Source organism: Otolemur garnettii, unplaced genomic scaffold, assembly GCF_000181295.1.
Source record: "Otolemur garnettii isolate 467f Iridium unplaced genomic scaffold, OtoGar3 scaffold00067, whole genome shotgun sequence".
NCBI classification, from domain to species: domain Eukaryota; kingdom Metazoa; phylum Chordata; class Mammalia; order Primates; family Galagidae; genus Otolemur; species Otolemur garnettii.
In genome coordinates this window covers 400,273-418,646 of record NW_003852462.1, presented here as the reverse complement: position 1 = coordinate 418,646, position 18,374 = coordinate 400,273, and the positions used below count along the sequence as shown (strand labels likewise).

Genomic DNA, 18,374 nt, shown 5'->3' with positions numbered 1-18,374 from the left:
CTTATGAGCTCAAGCAATCCACCCGCCTCAGCCTCTCAGAGTGCTGGAATTACAGGTGTGAGCCACCACACCTGGCTGACCCTTAAGCCCCAGACTTCATGCTCCTTAAACTAACAGAATTTCTTTGGAAAACATATTTGTCTGTTTTTATTGGGCTTTCATTGGTTCTCTGGTTACCATTCTTACCTCAAACATGGACCCCTGTATTCTTGATCCAGACAAAGAGCACTTAGCACTTGTGCAGTGGGATCCTAAGACCCTTGTTACACTTGGTCTGTGTCTATTCAGAGGGATGTTTATCTGTAAGGTGGGGGGGAGATTATTGAGCAAAATAAGGAGGTTAGCTGTGGGATGTGAGGAGTATTTTCCAATTTTCTCAGTTAAAGGAACTTCGTAGTGACCTTTCTATTGTGTTAATGCATGCACGTATTAGAGTCTCACCACATGGAGGTAATTACAGGATTTGAAAGACCTACTTTTGTTTGACCTTTTTTTTTTTTTTTGAGACAATCTCAAGCTGTTGCCTTGGGTAGGGTGCTGTGGCATCATAACTCACAGCAACCTCAAACTCTTGGGGCTTAAGCGATTCTCTTGCCTTAGCCTCCCAAGTAGCTCGGACTATAGGTGCCCGCCACAATACCCAGCTATTTTTTTTTTTTGGATTGTAGTTGTCATTATTGCTTGGCAGGTCCAGGCTGGATTCAAACCCACCAGCTCCAGTGTGTGCGGCTGGCGCCCTAGCCACTGAGCTACAGGCACTGAGCCTTTTGTTTGACTCTTATGTAGACTATGTGCTTTGTCTTTGTAGGAAACTTGTGCCTTTACTACTGGATCAAGATTATGTTAACCTAAAGAACCAGATTATAAAAGCAGAAAGACGAGTTCTCAAAGAGCTGGGTTTCTGCGTCCACGTTAAACATCCTCACAAGGTGGGTGTGTGCCTGGCCTCCCCATGGGTCCACCCAGGCCACTGCCTCAGCCCGGCTGTCTCTTTCCTTCTTATTGCGGTTGAAGGCTCTGAAGAGGACTCAGTATGTCCCTGACTTGGTTTCCAGTTCATATCTCTAATCTCAAAATGTTTGATTCATTAGTCTTCTAGTAGCATCTCTTAATTTTATTTATTTATTTTTTTTTTTGAGACAGAGTCTCACTTTATCTCTGGTGGCAGAGTGCTGTAGCGTCACAGCTCACAGCAACCTCCAACTCTTGGGCTTAGGCGATTTTCTTGCCTCAGCCTCCTGAGTAGCTGGGACTAAGACACCCACCACAATGCCCAGCTATTTTTTGTTGCAGTTTATTGGGGGCCGGGTTCAAACCCACCACTCTCAGTATATGGGCCGGCATGCTACTCACTAAGCCACAGGTGCCACCCTCATCTCTTAATTTTAGCAATGTATCTTAAGAGCTTCGTGAATGGGTCAAGTGCTATGGCTCATCCCTGTAATCCTAGCACTCTGGGAGGCTGAGGTGGGTGGATCCCCTGAGTTTAGGAGTTCAAGACCAGCTTAAGAATGAGCAAGACCCCCCCCCCCCCGCAATCTCTAAAACTAGCCAGGTATTATGGCAGTCTCCTGTGATACCAGCTACTTGGGAGGTTGAGGCAAGAGGATCACGTAAGCCCAAGGGTGACAAAAGGAGACTCTTATCTTTAAGAAAAAAAAGAAAGCTTCATAAATGGCATCTTTTAAATTTGGGCTTTCAAAAACAGTGGTGAACTTATAAAAATTAAATCTCATGTATTTTAGAAAAAAAACATTTTTCTTTCTCAGCTCTTAATTTTCTTTTCTTTTCTTTTTTTTTTTTTTGAGAGTCTCATTATGTCGCCCTCAGAAGAATGCTGTAGTATCACAGCTCACAGCAACCTCAGCCAAGAGCTGGGTTTGAACCTGCCACCCTTGGCATATGGGGCTGGCACCACTCCTCAACACTTAATTTTCTAAAGATATTTTAATAACAGTCTTTTTTTTTTTTTTTTTTTGCCAGTGCTGGGTTTGAACCCGCCACCTCTGGCACATGGGGCCAGTGCCCTGCTCCTTTGAGCCACAAATGCCACCCGACAGTCTTTATTTTTTTGAGAGTGAGTCTCACTTTGTCATCCTCAGTAGAGTGCCTTGGTGTCATAGCTCACAACAACCTCAAACGCTTGGGCCCAAGTGATACTCTTGCCTCAGCCTCCCAAGTATCTAGTACTACAGGTACCCGCAACAATGCCCAGCTATTTTTAGAGATGAGGTCTTGCTTTAGCTCAGATTGGTCTTTAAACTGTGAGCTCAGGCAATCCACCTGTCTTAGCCTCCCAGAGTGCTGAGATTACAGGCATGAACCATACCACCTAGCCTTTTAATAATAGTCTTATTTCTTCTTTGAGGGGATTTGGAAAAATTTGAACCCTTTTGCTTTGAAATGAGTTAAAGTAGTTTTGTAGCATGTATTGATTGAGAAGCATGGCTATGTACTTTAAGTTTACTTATGACATTGTGAGGGTCTTCTGTTATACTTTAACAAAAAATGTTTTACAGAAAAAATTATTATTTGCATTTTCGGTTTAACGCCACCGCACACAGTTTTCCTTTTTTGGCCGGGGCTGGGTTTGAACCCACCATCACCAGTATATGGGGCCAGCACTCTACTCATTGAGCTACAGGCGCCACCCCCAGTTTAATCCCCTTTTTATTATTGGGTTTCCTCATAATGTCTCTTGCTTGTTAGATGTTTTAGAATTAATTCAAATTTTTGGTAAATTATCCATCACTGATATAAGTGCTTTTCTTCATTTGCTGAAAGTATTTTCACATTGTATTTTGTTTGGGTTGGTAACTGGGGTACAGAGATGTTTAGGGCAGGCTAACCTCACTGGTGGAAAAGATGTTGAAGACAACAGTGAAAATCAGCCCCTTGAAGAAATAGGCTTTCCGTGCTGTGGGCTGTGCAGCTTGGGCTTCACATGAATGCATGCTGTGTGCTGCAAAAGCAGGCAGCAGGTGCATCAGCAAAAGCTCCCCTCCAGCTGAGCCATCCACCACATGTGTAACCAGGAGCCACTCCTGGGGTCTAGCATGAGGCTCTTATTTGCTGCATGGACACCCACGAAATCTGAATTCTGGGCTCATCAGGTTCTTGGTAATAACTGCCTGACCCATATCTTCCAGATAATCGTTATGTACCTTCAGGTGTTAGAATGTGAGCGTAACCAACACCTGGTCCAGACGTCATGGTGAGTTGACCTTCCTTGTTTTATGAGACCAGCAAGGGCAGTGCAGGAGTATGTTGATTTGAGGCACTTGGGCAGTGGGTAGTCGATCCCATGACTTAGTTGTGGGCTGGAGTTGTCCAAGTGCCCAGTGTTCCTGCCCTGTAAATTCCAATCAGACTCCCAAAATGTCAGGCACTGGCATGACGGTAGGTGGCCCCTCTCCTCCCCATAAACCCTGGATTTCCTATGTCCCCCACCCTTGAACAGTCAGCAGGCTTCCCTCTGGGACTGCTGATTTTGTATAGTGGGCTCTTTCCCAGGGAAATCCAAGCTGACAGGTGACAATGTAGACATAGGAGTACTATATCTCTGGTGAAAGTACATTCCTTAGGAGGAGGGGAGGGAGGAAGTTTTGCTATAATCCTGGGATTGATTTTAATAATGCATGTATGTGCTAGAAATGAAGCCTGCAGTACAACTTAGTGTTTGGGGCATTTAGGTGAATTTTTCCCACAGAGTTAAGTCTGTAAGGGTCTTAATTTGCTGACTGAATTGTCTGGTGCTATGACATGTTTAACAGAGAACCTATTTTGACTTTCCTTTTCTGTACTCTTTCAATCAAAGGGTAGCCTCTGAGGGTAAGTGACTAAGACTTCTCCTCTGCTGTCCAAGCGCTTTGGTGCAGGGACAGCGGCCGTCTTCAGCCAATCCAGTGCAGGCTCTCCACCGAAGGCTGGCTCTAGACTGGTGGTATGCGTCCGATAGCATAGTCACGGCCGACTGCTGCTTGTGGTTCTGGCGATTGTGCTTCTTGTTATCCTCTGTCGTGCTTTGGTAATTGTACTGATTAGAGTTGATAACTGTCTTGAGTTGAATTTTGTTCCTTTAAAACTGTTGTACCTATACAATAAAGATGCAGTACCTTTCTCTTTTTAAAAAGTTCTATGGAAAGTTGTAAAAATTGAAGTGACAAATTGGCTGATGGGAATTCATACTGTCATTGTGGGGTTATGTTATTTCTGGAAGTCCTATGGTTGCTCTTTTCAGCAGCTGAGCTTGAAACATTCTAGTAAAAAAGGTATGCATCTTTAAATTATTCCATGGACACTATAAAAAATACTATAACTCAGTATTTTTACCTCTAGTAAAAGGTGTGCATCTTTAAATTATTCCATGGACACTTTTAGAAAATACTGTAACTTAATTCAAATATTAGTAATAAGTTTAAATATGTTTTGAAGATTTCATTTGTTTTAAGACTTAAAAGTTAATGGATTAATATGATTACTACTTGAATACTGAAAATGTTTTGTTAGAAAAACGTTACTGATGGTTACTTTTATCACCATTTGTGTTGTTCACTTATAAAGTTGCTCCCGGGACATGTAGCTTCTTGGCCATCACACTGGCTTCCTTTTGATGCCTTGAGCAAGAGCATCCAGAGCCAGGTGCCTCTAGGAGGCATCTGTAGAATTATCGTTTAGAAATCTGAGTGGGTTTGTATGTCACTTTCTCCAGGTTTTATTCAGGGTAAAGAATGTGGGGGTGGTGGTGGAGGGATATGCCCTGCCACAGCGTGACTAACTGGGCCGTGGCCTGACTCTATGGCTGCCATTACTGGGGTGTGTTAGAGTGGTGACTCCATAACCTGTACACCTGTTTCCTCATGGGATTAATTTTTTTGCGGTATTGATAAAGAGAGTATAAGGTCTGATTTTAGTCCAGTAAATCTTAGAGAATATATTCAAAGAAAATTGCTAAAATGTAGCCAGTTTTAAAACTTTAATTTTATAAAAATGAACATTTTTATATTTTCCCAATATGATAAAGTTTTTTAAATGTACTAACTGTGATGAAACTTTTAGTATTTTATTGCTTTGTCTGATTTTATGAATGTTCGTTTTAAGACTCCTTGTTGCAATGGGACAGTTTGGAAACGATTCTTTGATAACCCTGAGAACTGAGAAGAGGACTTCCCTCTGGGTACTGAGCCTTCCTCTGCATGATGTCCTATGCATCTGAATTGCACCCAGGGGTGTTTTTCCCTTTTCCAAGTGGACTCCCTCACGGAAGCTACAGCTCGGTCATCAAGAGGAGGGCCAGGCTGTGAGCGCTCTTCGAGGAAAAGGAGCTCAAGAGGACAGCTTGTCTCACAACAGCCTCCCAGACTTCTCATTCAGCCAGTTCATTTGAGTTTGCATGTTTCTCTGCACTATGGATTTTGAGCATTTAGATTCCTTTAATCAGATACATTTAACCAAAACAGTAGACATTTTCTTTCTAAGGTACTGTGCTTTGCATGAGAGCAGGCCAAAGGTTGAGGGGGAAAAGTAAAGTTGAAGTTGGTTCTCTTTCATAGCAACACATTGTTTGACATTCAGCCAGCTTTTTTGTTCCCCAGTAATTTCTCTGCTTTCCTGTTCTGATTCAGAAAAAGCAGCTAGAATGTTTCTCTTGGGATTCACAGGACTGTTTAGCTCTGAGCCTAGTGTTAGACTGCTTGGAGGAGTAGTGACTATAGATATTGCAGACGGCTGTCACAGGTTGCCAGAAGTATTGCAATTCCTCTTGCATTTGGGTTTTAGGAATTACATGAATGACAGCCTTCGCACCGATGTTTTTGTGAGGTTCCAGCCCGAGAGCATTGCCTGTGCCTGCATCTATCTCGCTGCCAGGACACTGGAGGTCAGTGTGTTGCTCCACAAGGAGCTTCTAGGTTGACTCTCCAGCCTCCAGTAACTTTGGTGTAGTATTTTTCAAATTATGGTAATCTGCGCCAGACTTTTTGGTGGCCAGTAGGCTGTTTTTTATTGCCCTGAGTGTTGCTGGCCCTGCAGCTGATGAGAAAATTGTGACCGTGTTTGTGTTTACAGATCCCTCTGCCCAGTCGTCCTCATTGGTTTCTTTTGTTTGGAGCAACCGAAGAAGAAATTCAAGAAATCTGCTTAAAAATCCTACAGCTTTATACACGGAAAAAGGTTCTTCTGGGTTTTTTTCCTGTAACGTATGATTTAGCTTTGACCAGAAGCCTCTGGTGCTGAGTGGATGGACTCTGGTTTTTGCAGGTTGATCTGACTCACCTGGAAGGTGAGGTGGAAAAGAGAAAGCACGCCATTGAGGAGGCAAAGGCACAAGCTCGGGGCCTGCTCTCTGGAGGAGCACAGGCTGCAGACAGCACAGCAGGGTTCTCACCTGCCCCCAAGCTGGGTGAGTGTTAGGGGCAGGAGTCTGTTCCCCACAAGGGTGAAGGTTGGTGACTCTTTGGAGCTGTTAGGGGGTGTTGTGAGCTCTTCCCGCATTCTCTTGGATTTGAACCTGCAGCTTGTCTGAGCACCTTATAGGCACCGGATGCTGGTCATCTTTGAAATGTGACTTGGGCCCTGAGAGAATTTTGTCTTCATGTTTTCATTAGTGAAGAATACAGATGGGCTTTTTTTTTGAGACGGAGCCTCAAGCTCTGTCTCAAGAGTGCCGTAGCATCACAGCTCACTGCAATGTCTGATTCCTGGGCTTAAGCGATTTTCTTGCCTCAGCCTCCCCGGTAGCTGGAACTACAAGCCACCACCACAATGCTTGCCTAGTTTTTGGTTGTAGTTGTCATTGTTGTTTGGGAGGGCCGGGCTGGATTTGAACCCTCCAGCTCTGGTGTATGTGGCTGGCGCCTAACTGCTTGAGCCACAGGCGCCAAGCCCAGACAGGCTTTTTAAAATGCTTTTGTTGGGGCACAGACCAGGCTTAGTGACTTACACCTATAATCCCAGCACTCTGGGAGGTGGAGATAGGAGGATCTTTTGAGTTCAGGAGTTTGAGAATATTCTGAGCAAGAGCGAGACCTCGTCTCTATTAAAAATAGAAAAATTAGCTGGGCTGGGTGCAGTGGCCTACTCCTGTAATCCTAGCACTCTGGGATACCAAGGTAGGAGGATTTCTTCAGCCCAGGAGTTTGAGGTTACTGTGAGCTGGGCTGATGCAATAGCACTCTACCCAGGGCGACAAAGTGAGACATTGTCTCCAAAAACAAGAAAATTAAAAATGAAATGCTGGGCAGCGCCTGTGGCTCAGTGGGTAGGGTGAAACCACATAAACTGAGGGTGATGAGTTCAAACCCATCCCTAGCCAAACTGCAACAAGAAAATAGCCAGGCATTGTGGCAGGCGCCTATTGTCCCAGCTACTTGGGAGGCCGAGGCAGGAGAATTGCCTAAGCCCAGGAGTTGGAGGTTGCTATGAACTGTGATGCCATGGTACCAAGGGCAATAAAATAAGATACTGTCTCTACAAAAGAAAAATTGAAATGCTTTTGTTTATGGTACTTAGTTAACTTAGCATCAAAATTTTATAATCTATGACAATAGATTGTACTATTGGACCCTAGAGGTCAGCCTGATACCTGTCACCAGGTCCCTGAGGAAAAGTGAAGGAGAGAAGGGCCTTTCTGCATGTCTGTCACACACCCCAGGTTGGGAATAGGAAGTTGAGACCCATGGAAATATCCTTGTCTCACTCTGCTAACTTGTTTTTTACCTGATGAGCTTTTTGGTTTTTGGATTTTAACTTCTTATACTTGATTCCAGTAGAATCCCCCAAAGAAGGTAAGGGGAACAAAGCTTCCCCACTCTCTGTGAAGAGTACCAAGAGGAGAATTGAGGGCATGAAGAAAACCAAAGCCGATAGCCCCGTGAATGGGTAAGATGCCCAGAGCTGCCTGGGTGGCTGGCAGGGTTGCCTGGAGAGGCACAGGTCTGTAACCAGTTGCCGTCCTGCTGACAGCTTGCCAAAGGGGCGAGAAAGTCGAAGTCGGAGCAGAAGCCGTGAGCAGAGCTACTCGAGATCCCCATCACGATCTGCTTCTCCTAAGAGGAGGTGCCTTGGGGTTCCCCAGTGAGGCCCAGACCTGGTGGGGGTGGGGTGTTCTCACCAGATAGCAGGAGGTAACATGGACTACTCTTGAGGATAGTGGTTCTTACCCTGAGGTGGTTTCTTCTCCACACCTGGAGCTTATGCATCTGTGAGATCCTTTGGGCCTGTCAGGGCTTGGTTGTGACAGGTGGTCATGCATATGATTACATTGTCCTTCCTCACAGGAAGAGTGACAGTGGCTCGACATCTGGTCACTCCAAGTCACAGAGCCGTTCTCGGAGCCGGAGCGATTCCCCGCCAAGACAGGTGCACCGTAGCGCTCCCTACAAAGGCTCTGAGGTGAAGGGCTCCCGGAAGTCCAAGGACTGCAAGTGTCCCACTCAGAAGCCACACAAGTCTCAAAGCCGGAGCTCATCCCGTTCTCGAAGCCGGTCACGGGAGCGGGCAGACAATGCTGGAAAATACAAGAAGAAAAGTCATTACTATAGAGATCAGCCACGGGAGCGTGCAAGGTCGTATGAGCGCACAGGCCATCGCTATGAGCGGGACCACCCTGGGCACAGCAGGCACCGGAGGTGAGGTGGGGTCCCAGTGACTAGTGGCCATAGGCCCCTTCCTAGAGGGTGTCTGGCAGTTGCCCTTCTCCCCTCTCTGTCGTGCATACCTTGGCCAAGTGGCCCTGTAGCACGATTCTTTCTGGAAATGGAATTGAGGGGATGATGAGGTGTACTCCAGGCTGGCTTGGGGCTCGGCACATACCTGTCTACCTTGGCAGCAGCCATGAGGGCAGCTCAGTGGAAAAGCAAACCCATGTGGCCCCGTGGTGTGGCTTGGTGCTATCTGTCAGCAGCCACCTCTTTACCCCTACCACTACTCAATTACGTTAAGCCAAGAAAGATGATTTTTAGAAACTTTGCCTATATTAGGTTGTACTATGTACATATTTTGCAGTGTTTCACAGTGAGAAAATGGCCTTAGTAACCCCTTATTCTCTATCCATGTTGTAAATAAACATGAGTTTAAACAAGTTAAAGCTTTATATGAAAACTCAGAACTTGAATTCTGTTAGCTTAAAACTTGTGTAGAGAATTCTGATTTTTTAAATGTGAAGGTATTTAGATCTGTGTTGAAAGTCGTATATTTTTATCTGTGCAATGCTGAGTGCAGGCCACCAGCTCTTGGAGAAGTTTCCTATATATACCTTTTATGTGGTTGAATAAACACCTCTCTGCTCAGGACATTTGGAACGTTGGAGATTTGTAGGCTGTCATTCTGCTTATCGAGGTGCTGTGGCTTCCCTGTCCTCGGCACGTCTGGGCTGCTGGATTCTTCTCATGAGGGGCCTGAGCCCTCTGCCTGTCAGGATGACAGGCTGCTTCCTGGAGGCTGCAGTGGGAGGTTTGGAAATAAAGCTATCCTGTAGGGGTTTTAGTCTTGAGGGGCTTTGATTTTAGTCCGTTACATCTGCTGGGTACCTGGAGAGTTGCCCCTATGCATGGTGAGCTAGTGGGTGGCAGGTGAGAAGGGCAAGTGTGGGGCTGTCTCCTGGCCTGGCTGGTATTGCCATGTGAAGATGGACCGCTATTCTGGGCCTGTTGGCTGGCGGTGGTGATGCCCCAATTTGGCACCTCTAACAGTACCCAGCCCAGGGTCAGCAGGGGTGTACACTGGACTTCAGGCTGAGGCTCCATCCACAGCCTGCCCTGGGGTGTCTGGGAGGAGGGGCAGGTTAGCAGTACAGACCAAGGTGGCTGTCTTAGCCAATGGGCATGTGACCACTACTAGTAGCCCAAGCTCTGCTGGTACCAGCAGCACCTGGAGGGCATTGGGAGCTGTTGCTGGGCAGGCCTTCCTTGGTACTTAGAGCTGGGCTGCAGCCCTCCTGAGAGGCAGCTCCAAGTTCGGGGACTAGCTGCTGCCCAAGGATGAAAGGACCCCAGCCTTTTCCCCACCCCTGGGCTCAGTGGCAGAAACACGATCCACCTCACCAAAGTGGGGCTCCAGCCACCTGTGTTCCTTGACTAGCTGGCCTTGTCAGACCTCAGGGTCACAGCTGCCATCCACAGGACTGGTAACATGTCCCATGCAGGGATGGGTGGCTTCCCTGCCCTGCACACAGGCACCAACTGGCGCCTCATTACTCCACTTCCTACTTCCCAAGAATGAACAGTATGGCTGGGTCAGATACTGCTCTCCCAGGGAGCCTACACCTCTGAGCATCACCTCTTCAAGGCCTGTTGCCTCTTCTAGCCCCTCACTCCTGGCAGGACCCCTCTGCTGCACTCCAGGCCTGACAGCAACTGTGTAGGTGGGGCCAAGCTTGGGGACCTCTCCACCTGTGTGGCCCCTGAGCTCTAAGGGGACTGCAGAGGATCCCATTTGTCCACAGGGGCTTTCCCTTCATCCTGCCCACACCATGCACTGCCTCTGGCTGGCTGCTGGCACCTGGCTGGGTCCCACTAGAGTCCCTGGCCCATACAGCGGGCCCTTCTCTAAAAGCCCCGTGGAGGAAGTGCCCCAGCTGGACTTGGGAGGTGAGGGTACCTCCTTTATCCACTTTGCTCTTTGGCTTCTCTGTGGGCAGAGGAGCACTTTAGTGTGAGGACCAGAAGTTTGTGTTCTGAAGCAGATGTGGAGAGCTGGGATGGCCAGCCTAGGTCCCTGGTCCTTGGGGGAGGGCAGAAGTGCCAAGGCCTCACACTGCACAGGGCCCTGCTGGGTGCTCCAGGGTGGAGTCCCCCAGCAGGGTGGTGGGATTCCAGGGCAGGATCCAAGACTTGCTGCACCTGCAGATGGCATGACAGGCTCCATGGTGGCCCCAGGCCAAGGCTGACTGGCTGGCTTGGGTTGGAGAACATGGTAGCTGACTCCACAGTGAGTCCTCATTAAAAGGCTCCTGCTTGTCTTTTCCCTTGGCTGTACCTCACTCTGCAGAATCTCTCTGGACCTGGGGAGTCAGAGGTCCTACCTCTCTCCTGGGTGAAGGGTCTTCCCTGGGAAGCATCTGAGGTTGACACTAAGATTTGGGGTACCCTGAAACTTGAGCATGCCATGTCCCTCCACGAAACTGGTGGCCCTTTTCTACCTGTCCTCCCAGTCCCAGGGAGGTTGCCAGGACAGATGGCCTATCCTGAGGGACAGTCCCCACAATTTCCACTCCTGGGAGTTGGACTGGGGAAAACAGTGCCAGGCAGTGGGGGGCTTGGCCAGGAGGGTGCAGTGGAGCTAGAGCTTAGAGACATGGTCCACTGGGACACATAAACATTTTGCCCCCCCGGGGGACCAATGTCTGGAGACATTTTTGGTTGTCACAGCTGGAAGAGGGAGAATGCTACTAGCATCTAGTGGGTGCAAGCCAGGGACAGTGCTCAACACCCTGAGTGCACAGAATGGCAAGGAGTCATCCACCCCAAGTGTAAGCAGTGCTAAGGGGTAGAAACCCTGGCATCAGACACAGTGGGGGCAGGATCATCAGAACCTTCTAGTCTATGTATCTGGCAGTGGAGCTGGCTTGCCACCCTGGAGGCTGAGTCTTACCCAGAAAGGGCATCTTTGCCTGTTCACAGCCCAGCCAGTCACTGTCCTGGCCTGAGACACATTCTGCTTTCCAAAGCCCACTCTGGAGCTAACCAGACAGGTAGCACAAGGTGAGAGGTCATGTGCTTGTTTCCCCAGCTGAAGGGCTTTGGAGTGAGTGATGCAGGCTATGCCTGAGACAGGCAGCAGATGATTGGAGCCATGGAATTGCCCCAAGGGCCAGTAAAGGGGTAGGGGAAGCCAGGGCTACCCCGGCACAGGGCTAGATGCTACTGCCAACTTGGGGTGCTCTTGAGCTCTGGGACTTGGAGCCTGAGTCTAATTCCAGGCAGGAGCTTTGGCTTCCCATCCTGAGTGCTCAGGCTGGAGCATGCAGGGTAGACTTTAGTTGGACAATGCCCAGCCTGGATCCAGCTGTGGCAAACTGAGGGGCTGTAGCTCCCCTATTCTTGCTAGGGTTCCCCTGCACTGCTGGGAGTCCATGGCTCACTTGCCAGCAGAAAGGTCAGGAACAGGGGTCATACCAGCCAGGGAGGAGCCAAATATGGAGGAACCCAAATTGGAGACGCGTGGCCGCAGCGGATGGTCACCTCCCAAGCACTCTGCAAGGTGGGCCTTGTACTTCACGCAGTCACAGGTCTGATCCCAGATTGCAAGTTTTCCTATAGCAGGCGCTGAGCTTTGGGGCCCTAGAGCATGTGTGCCATGGAGGTGCCTATGCAGTAGGGGCTGCCCAGGGTCTATGAGGCTGCCACCTCTGTGTCCCCTTCTCATTTGCACCCAGGGCTGGGATGAAACCACCAGCTCAGGCTCTGATGGGATCATGTTGTCCCAGCAGAAGCTCCCCCTCAACACCCTCAGGAGAGACCAAGCCCAGTCCTGGGAGTGCCTGCCTGTGCCCAGTTCGTATCTTCACCTTCAGCACCTTCAAAAGCTATGTTGGCAGCCACATGACAAAGATGACTTGAATAAAGGAGGGGCTGGGGGCCAGCATTGCCCCAGTTGGGCCTGGAGGCAGGTTCACAGCACCTATACCTTGCAGCCTACAGTGGAGCAGTGGGCCCCCCTCACCTGTACCTTCTGGAGAGTGTGGCAGCCCAGGACATGCTAACCATTAATGAAACCAACAGAGTGGTCCAGCTCATGCCCAGCAAGGGGCGTGCAGACCCTCACCACCCAGGACAGCCCATCCTGCTGCCCCCGCCTGGTGGTGGGCAAGCAGGACTGACAACTCCTTCATTCTGAGGCAAAGTTACTACGTAACAGAGGGGCCAAGACTGTCAGTTCATGGGGATATGTGCAGTGCAGGGCATAGAAAACATTGCTCATTTTGTGTCCCCAGATAGCCACTGAGAAATCCCGTGGCTCAGGCACAGTGCGTACTGTGGTGTATTGGTAAATGTCTGACAAACACAAAAAGGGAGCAGGGGAAGGTGGACCCTGGTTTTTTTCATTTCTGTGGCAATTTCAAGTTGCCTACATAATTTCATTAAAGGCAGCAACCCTTATATGTTTCCTTCTTCACTTACAATACTTCAATAATCACCTTAACACTGTAAGATAATAGTAAAACAGGAAGTGGAGTTTTGAGCATATCTTTTGTTTTCTCACTGTATTACCCAGGCTGCTTTTGAACTCCTGGCTTCAAGTGATCCTCTCTGCCTCAGCCTCGTTAAGTACTGGGACTACAGGTGAGAGCCACCACACCCTGCCCTTTATCTTTAGTATAACTTACCTGTAAGTTTATGTGTTTTAAAGTAATGACTGTGTTTAGCAGCTGGCTTACAAAACTCCTAAAAACTTTTTTTTTTTTTTTTTGAGACGGAGCCTCAAGCTGTCCCCCTGGGTAGAGTGCTGTGGCATCACACTCACAGCAACCTCCAACTCCTGGGCTCAAGCGAGTCTCCTGCCTCAGCCTCCCAAGTAGCTGGGACTACAGGCGCCCGCCACAACGCCTGGCCATTTTTTGGTTGCAGCCATCGTTGTTTGGTGGGCCCGGGCTGGGGATTTGAACCCGCCACCTTAGGTGTATGTGGCTGGTGCCTTAGCCGCTTGAGCCACAGGCGCCGAGCCAACTCCTAAAAACTTAATGGCTACTGTCTTAGTATACTCTGATCCAAAAGGGCTCCTGCACACAACTGGTCAGGCTCTGACAAGACAGCAGAGCCCCGCCTGGTTTGTGGCTTCTATGACCCAAGACTTGGGCTACAGTGGAGCCCACCCTGAGGTCTACCCTAAGCCACTTCCACCCTTAGTGCCCCTCCAATCTCCAGGCTTGAGATGCAAAATTTTTTTAAATTCTGAGGTTTCTGGGTGGCGCCTGTGGCTCAGAGGAGTAGGACGCCAGCCCCATATGCTGGAGGTGGTGGGTTCAAACCCAGCCCTGGCCAAAAACTGAAAGGAAAAAACAGAAAAAAAAAATCCTAAGATTTCTAAAGAAACTCATTTCCCAGGTGGCGCCTGTGGCTCAGTGAGTAGGGCACTGGCCCCAGCCCAACTGCAACAAGAAATAGCCAGGCGTCATGGCAGGCGCCTGTGGTCCCAGCTACTCGGGAGGCTGAGGCAAGAGAATTGCCTAAGCCTAGGAGTTGGAGGTTGCTGTGAGCTGTGTGACGCCACAGCACTCTACTGTGGGCGCTAAAGTGAGACCCTGTCTCTACAAAAAAAAAAAAAAAAAAAAAAAATTTCCAGCTTGGCACCTGTGCCTCAAGCGGCTAAGGTGCCAGCCACATACACCTGAGCTGGAGGGTTCAAATCCAGCCCAGGCCCACCAAACAATGACAGTTGCAAATAAAAAATAGCCAGGCATTGTGGCAGGCACCTGTAGTCCCAGCTACTTGAGAAGAGGAGGCAGGAGAATCGCTTGAGCCCAGGAGTTGGAGGTTGCTGTAAGCTGTGATGTCATAGCACTCTACCCAGGGTGACAGCTTGAGGCACTGTCTTAAAAAAAAAAAACAAACTCATTTCCTCTAAAAACAGTTTGTGAAAAACAAAAATATGTGCAAGAACTGTGTACTTTCCTTGATAGACTGAGTTCCTTCTTTTTTGAGACGAGTTTCACTATGTTGCCCTTAGTAGAGAGCTGTGGCATCACAGCTCGCAGCAACCTCAAACTCTTGGGCTTAAGCAATTCTCTTGCCTCAGCCTCCCAAGTAGCTGGGACTACAGGTGCCTGCCACAATGCCAGGCTTTTTCTTGTTGCAGTTGTCATTGTTGTTTAGCTGGCCTGGCCTGGGTCTGAACCCACCACCCTCGGTGTATACGGCTGCCACAATAACCACTGTGCTAGGGCGCTGAGCCAACCTCAAACTCTTGAGCTTAAGTGATTCTCTTGCCTCAGCCTCCCAAGTAGCTGGGACTACACTCGCCTGCCACAATGCTCGGCTATTTTCTTTTTCTTATTTTTTTGAGTCTCATTTGTTGCCCTTGGTAGAGTACGGTGGCATCACAGCTCACAGCAACCTCAAACTCTTGGGCTTAAGTGATTCTCTTGCCTCAGCCTCCCAAGTAGCTGGGACTATGGGCGCCAGCCAGAATGCCCAGCTATTTTTTTTTGGTTGTAGTTGTTGTTTAGCAGCCCCAGTGTATATGGCCTGCGCCCTAACCACTGAGCTACAGGCACCAAGCCCTGACTAATTTCTTGTTGTAGTTGTTGGTTAGCAGGAGCGGGCCAGGTTGAACCCACCAGGCATGGTATATGTGGCCAGCACCCTAACCACTGAGCTAAGCCTGAGTTCCTTTGTTAAACAGATTAGAATTCATAGCAGAAAACCCCTCTCCAATTCATCCACTGCAATGTTTCTTCCTTAGATCTCAATGAAAGGTTGATCTTTCTAATCTAGCTCCAGCTCATCTGACTTATAACTTAGCAGGCTCAGCTCACACAAACATCTAACACCTTCCCCGAAAGTTCCTGTCACTTCTGTGGGATGCAGTCCACAAATCTGGCATGGGCCCTCATCAGGGTAGCCACTGTCTGCTGCCTCCTGAGCAGGCCCCCATGCAGGTCCTGCAACTGAAGACGCTTAGCTGCTGAGGTGAATGAGCAGCTGCCATGCCTCAGCTCCCAGCTTCCCTTTTAGCCTGGATCCTACTGGGGTACAAAAACCTTAACAAGCTTTGGCTTTTCTTATCTTACCTCCCAAAGGTCAGACCCTGGTTAGTTCCTGGGATGGAGACTGTAGTTCATCCTGGCCCCTCCTCTGACTGAGATGTCTACATCTCCTTTCTCCTACTGGTCCCTGACTCCGGGTAAGGACTCTTATCTGCACTCCAGCACTTCATAAAGCTGAAGGCCAACGTTGCCACCCCCCGAGAGGGGCACTCCCTGCCTGTTCCTGGAGTATTCTCAACACGATGATTTGCTCTTTGGACTCCGCATTCTGCACACTGGCCAGGTGAACATGGTCATAAACCTTCCTTCTTGGGGATCCTTGAGCAGCCTCTCCCGGAGGTAGACAACAGTGTCACCTGGTGACCTAAGTGGAAGAGCTGGGCCCGGAGCCTGCACTTTCTGTCCTCACACTGGCCTTTCCTTTCTGCCACTCACTGCTTAGCCTGGTTACTGGCTGCGGACGACGCGGCCCGGCCACGTACAACAAAGATTTTCTGGAAGACGCTCCTGCAAAGCAAGTCTCCGAGCAGGCCAAATGGGGGCTTGCTTACGGAAAAGGTTCGCTTACGCAAGAAGCGCTGCCTTGTTCCACGTTAGGCGCAGACTGGGAGACAGTAGGCTGCCGACTTGGGATGGGCGCCAGGACGGGGGCTTGTGGGAGGCCCTCCCGGCAAGGCGTCCCCGGCTCCGCCCCAGCACATCGGCGCGGCAGGCTACGAAGGACTTGCGGCGTCAGAGCTGCGAGAGCAGTGGGAGCTCAGACTGATTTGTCATCTTCACACAGGGAAGGGAGGGCCTCTGGATCAAACAGAGGAAACTGCCAATTCAACTTCCACCGACCCCCAAACTTCACTTCCGTTTCCGTATACGTCACTTCCGCGGTATTGAGCTAGCTACTTAAGCCTTTCAGAGACCCGGAAACGAGGCGTGATGCGGCACGTGCAGAGCAATGCGCTCCCCTGGGAATTCTGGGAAATGTCGTTTTCCTGCCCCTATAAGTGCCGAGGCGGGGCTCCCCGGGGACTGGGGCGGAAAGGGCGGTTCCTGAGCCGTTCGAGTACGCGGTGTTGCGCAGACGCGGAATCGGATGCGGTGAAGACGCTACGGGGCTACTATGGTCGGGGACCGGTTTGCAGGCGGACCGGAAGTGCCCGGCTCCGCGGCGGAATGGTTAGTTTGGACCCCGGGAGTCGAGCTTGGGGGTGGTCAGGGGAGGCCTGAGGGCGCGGTGGCTGAGGCGGGCGGACCCGTGAACAGCCAAGGGGATTCCGGTGTCAGGCTGCTCGAGAAGCGCGGGGTTGGGGTCAGGTCCCGAGCCTGGGAGCCTAGGTGGCGAGGTGGGCTTGGCTCCTCTCGAGGCGAGACCGAGGCTTGGGGAAGACGAGGGGCCTGCAGAGTCACGCAGCTGGGCAGAAGTAGCGTCCTCTTTGTGGGCTGGGGATCTAGAGTCACGACAGCGGGGAGGCCCCAGTCCTGACCTGCCTGCGACTATTGAGGCCGCTGCTGGCCGGCCCGCGTGATCTGAACTGCGCTGTGTTCCAGCTCCCCTGAGCGCCTGGGGCCGCCACCCGCAGAACATGTACCTGGCGCGTCTGACTTCTCAGCTTCTTAAGGCTGTCCCCTGGGCAGGTAAGCGGCCCTGTGGGAGCAGATGGGAGGGATGCAACATCTGGTTAGGACTGTGGATCTCAGCAGCCAACCCGTTGACAGCTGCAGGCAGGCGACTTTCTGACCAAACCCTTCCCCTGTAAACTTCCAAGTATGCCAAGGGGAGGTCTTGCCCTGATCAGCAGGGCTTGCTGCTCCCTGGACCCAACAGCCTCACGAGGGGTGACTGCCATCTTGTTTCCTGCAGGCTGCAGTCGGCCCTGGCCTCTCTCAGGAATGTTGGGCAATCATGCCCACAGGCCCCAGTACAGCACGAAGCCAACAGGCCCAAGGAGAGCTGCCTCCCTCCCTGGTAAGGGGGCCCAGCTGGAGCTTGAGGAGATGCTAGTCCCCAGGAAGATGTCCATTAGCCCAGTGGAGAGCTGGTTCTCTGCCCGGCATCTCATGCCTAGACTGGATGCTGGGGCCCTTGGGGCTGTGGCTGCAGTGAAGTTTTATGAATGTCCACCTAGCCAGGTGGGAGAAGGGGCCAAACAGAAGGGTGAGGGGGTCTGGGGTGCACCTTGCATGCAGTGCAAAAATGTGCTAAAGATCCGCCGGCGGAAGATGAACCACCACAAGTACCGAAAATTGGTCAAGAGGACACGATTTCTGCGACGGAAGGTCCGGGAAGGACGATTGAAACGGAAGCAAGTGAGTGGGCCCCTTTTCAGCCCTGGGTGGGCAGAGTGCTGAGAATACATGGTTTTGCCACAGGTTAGTTGGTGATTTCTTCTGCTGTCCTTGCAGATCAAGTTTGAAAGAGACTTGAAGCGCATCTGGCTGAAGGCAGGCCTGAAGGAAGCTCCCAAAGGCTGGCAGACCCCCAAGATTTATCTGAAGGGCAAATGAGTCTGGTTTCCCAGTCCCCTGCCCCTGTTGTTGCCGGTGACCTGTTGTAATAAATGTGTAGAGGACTCAACTGTCTTGAGCTAGCCTGGAGACTCTCCTTTCTGGTGTGAGCTGTTTTGGGTTAGAGGCAGTCACTGTTCTCTAGTGTTACAGGAACCCCGGACACCAGGTG

General features: G+C 50.1%; 2 protein-coding genes across 8 annotated transcripts in view; both read left to right on the top strand.

Annotated features, from left to right (window-relative positions):
* CCNL2 (cyclin L2) overlaps positions 1-9,483 on the top strand; it is a 16,614-nt gene extending 7,131 nt beyond the window's left edge. For 2 of the 5 annotated variants that reach the window (XM_023515156.1, XM_023515154.1), the window contains exons 4-12: positions 809-929; positions 3,150-3,214; positions 5,779-5,878; positions 6,067-6,171; positions 6,259-6,400; positions 7,767-7,878; positions 7,963-8,055; positions 8,277-8,627; positions 9,289-9,483. In XM_023515156.1, the coding sequence (XP_023370924.1) occupies positions 809-929; positions 3,150-3,214; positions 5,779-5,878; positions 6,067-6,171; positions 6,259-6,400; positions 7,767-7,878; positions 7,963-8,055; positions 8,277-8,627; positions 9,289-9,475 (1,276 nt within the window). In that variant the 3' untranslated portion in view covers positions 9,476-9,483. The other 3 variants (XM_023515155.1, XM_012807313.2, XM_012807314.2) reach the window with 3 other exon arrangements.
* Positions 9,484-15,238: 5,755 nt separating this feature from the next.
* On the top strand, positions 15,239-18,277 carry AURKAIP1 (aurora kinase A interacting protein 1). Of its 3 annotated transcripts, none has more exons than XM_012807309.2 (4): positions 15,239-16,873; positions 17,233-17,332; positions 17,559-18,004; positions 18,101-18,277. In XM_012807309.2, the coding sequence occupies exons 1-4, from the start codon at positions 16,634-16,636 to the stop codon at positions 18,200-18,202; spliced, it is 888 nt and encodes a 295-aa protein (XP_012662763.1). In that variant the 5' UTR covers positions 15,239-16,633; the 3' UTR covers positions 18,203-18,277. The 3 variants fall into 3 exon arrangements, with proteins under 3 accessions (XP_012662763.1, XP_012662764.1, XP_023370921.1); XM_012807310.2 differs by having other exon boundaries at positions 16,771-16,873; positions 17,246-17,332; XM_023515153.1 differs by having other exon boundaries at positions 16,808-16,873; positions 17,150-17,332.
* Positions 18,278-18,374: the final 97 nt, after the last annotated feature.